The sequence below is a fragment of the Myzus persicae genome, unplaced genomic scaffold (genome assembly GCF_001856785.1).
Source record: "Myzus persicae strain clone G006 unplaced genomic scaffold, MPER_G0061.0, whole genome shotgun sequence".
Taxonomy (NCBI): Eukaryota; Metazoa; Arthropoda; class Insecta; order Hemiptera; family Aphididae; genus Myzus; species Myzus persicae.
The window spans coordinates 1,765,273-1,776,329 of NW_019100468.1; the positions used below are offsets into that span (position 1 = coordinate 1,765,273).

The 11,057-nt window shown below is 31.6% G+C and overlaps 1 protein-coding gene across 1 annotated transcript in view; it reads left to right on the forward strand.

Annotated features, from left to right (window-relative positions):
* LOC111030430 (melanopsin-like) overlaps positions 1-10,788 on the forward strand; it is a 49,080-nt gene extending 38,292 nt beyond the window's left edge. Inside the window, exons 2-4 of the mRNA XM_022309949.1 lie at positions 6,329-7,125; positions 7,264-7,394; positions 7,502-10,788. Of these exons, the coding sequence (XP_022165641.1) occupies positions 6,377-7,125; positions 7,264-7,394; positions 7,502-8,508 (1,887 nt within the window). The 5' untranslated portion in view covers positions 6,329-6,376 and the 3' untranslated portion in view covers positions 8,509-10,788. The remainder of the gene's footprint in view (positions 1-6,328; positions 7,126-7,263; positions 7,395-7,501) is intronic.
* Positions 10,789-11,057: the final 269 nt, after the last annotated feature.

Here is an 11,057-nt window from a genome sequence, read left to right on the forward strand (position 1 = left end):
ATTTTTTTTCGCACTCTATATGATTATTATATGAATAAAATATATAAACTACTTAGTACTTATAGAACAAGGTTTGGCGATTCTAATATTAGAGTTCACTCGTTGCGAATATTCAAATCAGCAGTTTTGATTGAAACATTAAGTATTATTAATTTACAATTTAACTACATAAAATAATAACAATGATAATAAATCTCTTAAGGGACGACCTATCTTCAAAATCATGCCGATCGGCAGGATCATAAGAATGTGAGATGAACATTATATCTAAATCGTATATATTATACCCTCAATTATAGTCTTATCAGCTTTGGTATATACCTATATATTTTATTTAGCCTGTGTCTATTGTTGATTGGTGCCCTTTATAGTTCATACAATAATGAAACTAATGTTATGTAATGCTAATGAGTAATACGGTATAAATAATGTTAACTTACATTAAATATATAAGCACATCATTAAAACTCTATTTTTAACTTAGTTTTTTTTTTTTTTTTTTAAGAGTCCCTTTAATATTATATATTCTACTGTATAATATTGAAAAATTGAATTAAAAATAAAAAAATATTATTGAACTCATAATTTACACATTCGTTATTTGCTGAAGTGAACCTAACCTACTCACCTACTTAACAATAGGCACTTGCAATAATGTGGTTGGGTCATTAGTGTATGGTAACCAACATTTTACTCTTGAAATCTCAGATCTTGAAATTCCTACTGTATAGCTTTTCGTATTTAAATAAAAGGCTCTATACACAAGGCGGAAATGGTGACAAATATTTTACCATCATAATAATAACGAGAAATACGCACTTGGTATTTAAGTACTTCGATTTGAAAAATGTGTGACCTGAATTACAAAATCATCAAATACTTGAAGAGTATTTTTTTTTTTTTAATGCCGATAATGTATAAATATATTTATATTCAAATTCAGATATGTGTGTGTCTATCAATACTTTGCATGGTTTACTACATCATTGTAGTGGTACATACTAGTATACTACTCGCATCCTAAAAATTATTTAATGGGTAAATAATTGCACCCGAATCAAAAAAGTCAACTTGCCTACTTGGGTTAATTTTTAATAGGCACTTGGGTCCAAACATATTTTTTTATAACGAAGTTGGCTGAGACCTATTTCGCCGATTTATATTAATGTTTAAACGAGGTATTAAGGTTTGTTCTAACTATCGTCCAATGTCACTAACCTATACTCAATAAATAAAAAAACTCAATTGTATGAATTTCTATAGAGAAATCGTCAATTTTTTCTGAAAAACAATTTGAATTTGGAAAAAATAAAGGATGTTCTAGAGCACTACAAACTTGAATTATTTGTATTTCTGATTAACTTGACAAAGACGACTTCGTGCTTGGAATTTTTCTTAATGTAACAAAAGCATTTGACAGTGTGGATCACAATATTTTGTTAAATAAAATAGATATGTATGGCATTAATGATGTGGCAAATAATTTAAAAATTTTAAATAATATAATAATAATATAATATTTTAATAATTTCATTAGACATTTTTTTGGAGAATCGGTGCAACGTGTACTAATTAATGACACTTATAGTGATAATAAAACTTCTAAATTTGGGGATCCACAAGGAACAGCCTTAAGGCCATTACTTTTTATTATTTATTTTAATGATTTAATTTTTCTAGAATGTGATGGTACTATTTTCTGTAATGCAGATGATACCACAAATCCTAATATCTGATCCTAAAATATGTAAATTGATTCCAAAAGCTCGTCAGATTATAAGTCTTATCAATGAATGGTTTATCTGTAACTCACTCGAGATTAATTATGGAAAAACATGTTATATCCTTTCCTCGATTTCGAAAACAACAGTGTTTTGACTGTAGTGAATTTATAAAAGTTCATGATAGAAATTGCAATAGCAGAAAAATAATTTTTTTTTTTTATTTCGATTGATAAAACTAAAGATAAGTGTAGTTGTGAGAGTATTAAATTAATGCATTAAGTGAAGCACCCGGGAGTTACCATTGATCAATTTTTAAAATTAGATATTCATATTGCAATACAGGTTAAGAAAATAAGGACTCTATTCTATAATTCAAATCTCTTCGCAGTTTTTTATTACCTTATATAATGCGAATGTTTTTTTGTGCTCTTGCACACGGTATACTCTTATGGGATATCTGTCTTGGGAGGCTCTTATGATTTCCGTTTAAAACTGCTTAATACGACTGCAAATAAATTACTAAGAATTACTTTTAAAAAAACGGTATCGCACTAGCACCAAAACACTTTATAATGAATATAACCTTTTAAATTGAAACAATTACATGTTAAAGAAATCGTATTAAATGTATATATATTATACTGATTTGAATGAAAAATAATGTTTAACCATAATTACAATACCCTCAAAAATAGTAAAAATATACTTAGAACTAATAAATGCATTACCAAATTTGGTAAGAAAAACCCTTTAAATATTTAATGAATCATTTGTTTTTGGATTTATTATGAAAAAACTATTTTGCTACAGAACTATTTTGAACAGCGCGTGACCCTAAATCAAAACCACGATGGGTGAGATTGCTTCAAGAATGTTTAGTATTAAATAAATGTAGGTAAAGTGTCCCCCGCGTTCGGAGACTATAAGGTCATTGTTGTATAATATATACTACATTAATATTATACTATTGTATAATAAATGTATTTATTCAGAGCTGTGTTAAGTTGGAACGGACAAAAAACACTATTGCCCGGGGTGCCTTAATTGGTAAAAATTAATATGAGGATGACCGTAAATTGGTTATGGTTCTAGGATTGTTGACAAAACACGTAAATGTTTCGAACCAATCCCATAATACGATTGTTTTTCATTATCTCTTGCATGGATAAAACCAATCATACAACTGACTAATATAATTTTTTTAAAACATAGTTGAATTGTTCTTTTATACAATGCCGTTGATTCACATTTTATGTGATATGCACAATGCACATATATCCACATATCAATATGAAACATTAACGAAATACAAGTGTCAAGTGAACTCGAAACATTGTAGGATGAATAACGACGATGACATTACGTATGTACGCGGGCAACCGATGAATGTGTGTGCACTGTGCACCATCCAAACTCGATAAAAAATAAAAGAATTTCTATTAATTATGTATAAAATATAAAAACATAAAATATGTATATATTTATCCATATTGTATAGGTATCGGGAAAATTGCTGTTTACAAAGTGAGACGAGTGCACTTTACCACCATCTACCATCATCAGATGTGTTTTTTCATTTTTAATTACGAGTAAATGCGAAATTGCTTACCGTGAACACTGCGATGGCAATTATAATTTTTCGGCCGGAATTAATTTCCGCACTGATCGAGGTAGTAGAATTCTGGCAGAACATGCAAATCGAGTCTTTTTGCTTTAGACGAAGGGGATAGTTTTTAGTAATCCATTATATTTATGGATTATCAAACATTTAAGTTACAAACATGTAATATTATACCTAAGCGCATGAGAATAGTGGCATCATATTATTGTGAGTCCAATAATTGGATATTTGATAAACCGGATGTCAGAAGATGATTAACGTTGACCAATATAAAAATATTAAGTATAGACTCTCCGAAGCAGACTTTTAAAAGAATAAGAACACTGAACAGAACATGTGAGTAATTGAGTTCACTGAAAAGTATTGTTTAAACGTGAATGATGAAAAAAAAAACGATCTTCCATTGACATTTGGCAAGACATTTTGGGATATCTTATAAATTACATTATTTTAAATAACTTTTTAAGTACCTGTTAGGTATAGTATTATTTATGTCTTATTAACTTACATGTATAACATACATTTATACATTTCAGACGTGTGTGACTATATAATGATTATCTTATTTTGAATTATGCAGTAGCTATTAATTGAATACAAATAATCAATAAAGGGAACACACACCTTACGTAGGTCAGAATTATACAATGCATATGGCATAGATTACATAATTAAAGGAAAATAATCAAAACCCACTTACGCGTTATTAAACCAATTTCGTAAGTAAAGTGAATAGTGAATAGGTGGGTTTATAGGTACCTACTACAGAGTACGTGTAATTATAATTTATATTGATATATGTTCTTGTTTTTCTCTGAATCGAATTTCAGTTTTCGTTTTTCTAGCAAAGCGTATTACATTGTATACATCAGTGTTTACAATCAATATGGAATAAAACTGTTTAAAAAAAAATGAACGCAATCATCACATCTCATGATTTAATATTGATGTTCAATAAATAAATATTATGATTATCTTAAACTTTTTGCTTGTATTCCCCGTGGAATCCGATTATTGGTGCCGCTTCGCTGTACATTATATAATTTTAAAGTTTCCTTTGGAACGTAAATCATAGTTAATGAAAATTTAATATAGGAATTCTGAATAGTAACGAATGGTATTGTCCCATAAAGAATATCTTGTTTCACAACGTTGATGGTTATATTGACTTTCGATGTCAGCAGTTTTTCCTTGCTCTAAGAAAGTATTGAAAAAATCAAAACATGACAACTCATGCTTAAGTGTAATCAACTTTTAATCGATGTACAAGACTGTCAAAGACTATTAAATCACTCCTTTGTCCCAAACAAAATATGCACAGACGAAATTGAATATAAAAATAATAAAAATATTCTTCAAAAACAAAAACATAATTTTAAAATCAATACGATTCCCGATTCCCATATCCCTTAAATCATAAACATATCGCAAAATGCTGAATAAGTCCACAACACACATACTTGTATTAATATGAATGATTTCTTTTTTCTAATCTTTACTTTGTTCATAATGTTTCTTGTGCAATTTAATTTTTTTCGTTGTTATTATTCAATTTTTAGTATGGTTTTGAGTGAAATATGATTTAAACTAAAAAGAATCAAGTGTAAACACCTGCAATATTGCTAAAAGTTGAAAGGAAAGATTGATTTCATGTATTATTGTCATATTGAACATTAATAATTATTTATTGTAGTATTTTTGTTTGTATTGTCTGTGACTGCAATGCCATAAACAATATGCTGTGTCGTAATTATTTTTTATCATTAGTTTTGGTATCAGTTGTGAATAATGCAAGTGCAATATTCTACTATTTCACGTACTTATTGCATCCTAATGTACTTGGTAAACATATTTTTGCAAAATACTCGCAGTTTACACGTCTATAATTTTCTGGTACAAGATGCTCTCATTTATATGTTATGATCAGATAATAAGATTCATATCGGATTCACGTGTTGCTTACCACATTTCACACGAATAGTGGAGATAAGCAAAAGATAATTTCAGATGTGTCCCCTTCGAATACAATATAAACACAGATGAGGGTTGTCTATGTTTAGTCATCAACGGCACAATTTATGCATGCAATAGTAAAGAAACTTTTATAGTAGGTAACCAAATCTTAGGTATCTAATCTACCTATATCATTTCCAGTAAACTGTCTACAAAGAAAGCGAATTTGTTTCTGTTTTCTAGTAGTCATTGATAATTTAATTCACTAATTCATGACCTAGTATTGTGTATTATAATAACACTAAACACTATAACGTAATGGCAAACTTATAAGGCTGTAGTCTTTACCTTTTCTGTGCACTCGTCGTTTACAAAGGTCCCAATCTACGTACGTGTAAACATATAACATGGTATTATTATTCAAATTTTAAATCAATAATTTCTTGTAAATTTATATAACTATTTTAGCTATAAATATCATAGAATATATGCAAAATCAGAAAACGAATTATTCTTGACTGTTATTTTTTCTTCAAATCAAAATAAATCACTTAAGGCTCAAGGTTGAAAATGAAACGATGCCAATGAAATTTTGTCTCCCATTCCAGTGAAATTATTTGTTCCGATATAATACACGGTATCAACTCCCCCTCTCCTAAGAAGGCATCGGGCAGTAGATAAGCGCAAAAGTATTATAATTAAGGTGGAAACTAAAATATAAAACATAATTTTCAAATCTTGTAGAATTGCCGAAAATTTAAAAACCTGCATCGGGCCCCTTGATTAGAGTTTATTTTGTACATTTCTAAATTATGGAGAACATAATATTGGCTATTAGCTAGTATTTTTAGCATATTTTATTTAAGATTTAAATTTACCTATAAGTATAAATATTTATTATAATTTTAATTTCAAATCGATTATTTCATTATTATAATGACATGCAATTAATGTGTATATTATGTGATGCTTATTTTTTATATTTTTAAACTGTCATTACCCTATACTGATTTATACATTTTTTTTTCAGTAAGTTTACTATCGATGTGAGGCTACTACAAGGTAACAAGTTCAAATCATGGTATTATTTCTACGCATTTTCATATGCATAAGTTGTTTTGTCTTCAATACGTTTACCTTTTGTACAAGTACTGTTAAAACTGAAACTAGTTTCCTGACAACCGTAAAATTGGCTGCAAGTGTTAATACCGAGGTTCCATCTGTGGTGTGGAAACAAAACAAAACAACAAGCGATTGCAGCTTCGAATCTGATCGTAATAATAGTTTGGCACGTTGTGATTCAAAGGCAGAAAAAAATGTTTCGAAACATTTGGCGACTGTATTAAACAAAACCTTAACCACGACAACCAAAACCATCGCAAACCTTAACAAGACAAATTTTGTGGCGACAAACCTAACAACTGCTAAACCGAAAACCTCAAAATCCGTCGCCACTACAACTAAGTTGCCCAATGCCACGAAACCCGCCAAAACCGTACAGAAAAACAATTTTAAGTACCGCGAAGGCACGGTTTGGCCTAAGATCGACAAAAGGCTAAGCGACGCCTTGCACAAAACGTCCAATGTCAACACATCGAATCTCACAGAGGAGATCGTAGTCATGTCGGACTTCAAGGCAAAATATCCAATCAACGAGTGGAAGGAATACGGGTTCTACACGGACGATTACATGCAGTTAATCAACAGTCATTGGTTCAAATTCAGGCCGCCTAATGCCACGTCACACTACATCCTCGGATTTCTGTACGCCGTCATCATGGTATTCGGTTGTTTCGGGAACTCACTAGTGATTTTCATGTACATCAAGTTAGTAATGATTGTTATGAGCAACACTATATAATCATACACAGCACCTAGATTAAAATTTATAATATCGCTTAACTTGCGAACAAACAACTTTGCACTAGATATTATATTATATTGATCCAACCTATGTTTTTTCAGATGCAAATCATTGCAAACGCCCGCCAACGTGTTGATAATGAATTTGGCAGTCAGCGATTTCATTATGCTAGCGAAAACGCCGGTTTTCATCTATAACAGTTATCATCAAGGTCCTACGCTAGGAAAATTGGGTAGGATTCTACAACAAATAAAACATAATATTATATATTATTTATAACGATGTGATGTCATTATTAATTTTGATATCTAACTTTCGTTTCGGATTTTTCCTTTGTAGGCTGTCAGATCTACGGATTTTTCGGAGGCTTGACGGGAACCGTGTCCATCATGACGTTGGCCGCCATATCGTTGGACCGGTATTATGTGATAGTGCACCCTCTGAACGCGGCCGTGAAAACTACCAAACAGCGGGCCAGGGTGTGGATAGGGGTGATATGGATATATGGGTTTTTGTTCTCCGTCATACCGGTAATGGACCTGGGATACAACCGATACGTACCGGAAGGATACCTGACTAGTTGCAGCTTTGACTACTTGACGGATGACAAACAAGAGAAAGGGTTCATCTTGGTGTTCTTTACAGCGGCGTGGTGCATACCGTTCACCACGATATCGTACTGTTACATTAAGATACTGAGAGCAGTTTGGATGACCAGCGAAATGGCCGCCAGCCGGTTCGGGCAGGAAGAGGAGAAGAGGAAGACGGAGATAAGACTAGGATATGTGGTGGTTGGGGTCATCATGCTGTGGTTCGTGTCTTGGACACCGTACGCAATGGTGGCTCTGCTGGGAGTATTCGATCGGAAAGAGTACATCACTCCGCTGAGTTCAATGATCCCGGCGTTGTTTTGCAAAGCTGCCAGCTGCATGGATCCTTGGATATACGCCATCACGCACCCGAGGTTCAAAAACGAATTGACAAAGCTGATGTCTAGAAAAAAGACCCGGAAATTAGAGAGGGATTATGGCATGAAGAAGAACTGGGGAGCTCAGTCGTATTCCAACAAGAGCGGCGTCGGTATCAGGAACCTCTCTAGCTCCGAAGATGAGTGCGTAGAAGAGGTGATCGTCGTGATCGACCCAGATGAAAAGAAGATGAAACGGCAGGGATCGACTTCCAGTCACAAGACCGAAGAGACCAAAGCGCTGGAGACAAAGTTCCCACCCACCAGGCAGGAGAGTCTCAAATACATGCCACCCAGTTGGTACAAACTGCCCAGGACTACGTCTAAGAGCAGCATTATGTTAGACCCAAAACTTACAGGAGACGATAATAATAAGTGATAACGTTCTTGTCGAGCTTGTCGACGAGCCTGCGATGAGTTTGAAGATTTTAAATGATAAATACTGTGATTCAAATGCTAGTCTATATATATTATTATTATATTATGTACAAACATAATATTATATAATCTGATCTCACACTTTGTGTTAAGGGAAATTTACAAACATGTGTTTACGCATAACGTTGTCGTTATGGTCGTAAATGTTTTAGGTGCTTATTTGTACACGTTTGTCGTGTATACTATTGAAATATAAATCCCACACACGTGGCTGCTAACGCATGTTGACGTGATGCACACCACCACCATATGACGGTACGTAATTCGATGCGTCAATAGTAAATCATAATATTTATCTTGCATTGATATGATGATTGAATGCGAGGTCAGGTGCACTCGATATAAAAATTATGTACGTTCAAATATTATCTGTTTGCATGTATATATTTATAACAAATTAACATGACGTGTGATCTTTAAGCATATTACTGCAAAGCTACCGTAAAACCATTATTTTATTATTATTAAATATTGTTTTTATTAAGTTTACAAGCACTATTTTTATTTTACCATATTCCATAAGGGTAGTTTTTGATTAATGTTGAACAGTTTACAACATAATCTCACTTTACACAATTGTACCAAAAACACGAAAGCGGTCAATAAATAATATCCACACACACACACACACACACACACACACACACACACACACACACACCACACACATTGAGTACACACTTTCTTAGGTTTATATTTACCATAATGTACCTATTTTACTTTTGAATCACATATGACCATTGCTCATGCGTGTTGTAAAATATTTCGAAGGTTGAATAACTATTCTAGGGTTAAAAAATAACACAATCAAAACTAGGTACTCAAGGATTTGAAAATATAATTATTTTTAATAGAAAGACATCGATATGTAGGTAAAAAAAATCTACCAGATGACCTTATAATAGTTGGTTACATGGGTTAATATAATGCTTATAGTATTAACCGTGGTTTATCCACGACGGCCAACCACGGTAACACTCTTTTGTGAAACATGTGTTAAAATTAAATGTTCTTCATGACGTATATTAAATTCACGTTGATAAAATTGGTTTTTTTCCCTCAACAATCTCTTTTTAATTCAAATCCGTGTCAAAATAAGAAACTGATAATTTTTAATTGTTTTTCTTTTTTGTAATATTTGAGTTTAACAATGCAGAACTTCACGTAGGTGCTGCATTAGTATTTAAAAATCTGTTACCGATATCTTTACTTCCGGTAAACATGATACACATACATAGGTAGGTACACCTAGAGTCCTAGACGGTGCACTATATTGTATTATACGTGGTTAATAAAATTATAAAATAATAATAATAATAATGGGCTAGTTATGTGAATTGTGAATTGTGAAATTATATGATAAACATTGAGATTTGTGCTTAGGTATACTTGCCGTTGTGCATCGAATTTATGCATACCTACACATTACGATCGTAATGTGAGGTAAATTGAGGACAGGGTGATTAACTTATTTAAGCATATCCTAATAAATTCGTTATCAAGTGAACAATTATTTTTTTACTATATATTTATAAATGTCTAGTTGTATATAAGTTCACGCCAGTATAATAATCGGTGCAATATAATACGAAGTTTTCTCGTTCTTGGAAAGCTTACAAACCGTTATTTTGTCTCACCGGTAAGTTATACGATCTTCGGGTTGGCACATACACTCCAGTGAATTCCATTAGTAGTTACATTACAGTGTTACACAGATATTTCCATAAATTGTTTCGCATCGCTCCGACTACCCAGTATATAGGCAAATCAGAACAGACATAATCAATTGCCATCAATGTATAATAGACTTTATATTAGGTATGATGAACTTTGTACCTATATATACACACTATTATTATTGGTGCAATGGTACTCAATAATCTAATTAAATCCTGAAATTTTTTTATACCTAAATATATAACACTTAACGTACCGCAAAAAAAAATATGGATTTTATTTATCATGTTATATTGCTGTAATCACAACTTTCATAAAATATTTCTGAAACAAATACCAAAATAATAATATAACATTAATACATAAATTCTACACTTTAGTTTTAAGGATATATTCTATGTTTAAGAGAGGGATATAGACATGTACATAATGTGTATGTATATATATTACTATCTTAGAAAAAAAGACGAAATAAGAAATAATTTTAACAGTTCGGATAAAATAAAGAGTACGGTTACACTATAGGTACATAAAGTAATTTGAACACTAATATTATAGATCCTAAAATAAAATGTATCATACACCTAAAGGTTATAAATACGTAGCTTCAATCTGATAGATGGTTAATAAGATGGATAAGACATCACTCGAATAAATTAAGCAAATTAATAAATGTATGTACCTATTGTTGTAATAAATTTAAGAATACCAACATACCCAGTACTTACATAATTACATATTAAATGGATTTTACAATACTGTTCGTTGCATTAATTAAATCGTATATATTGACGTTAATATGGTAAATATTGT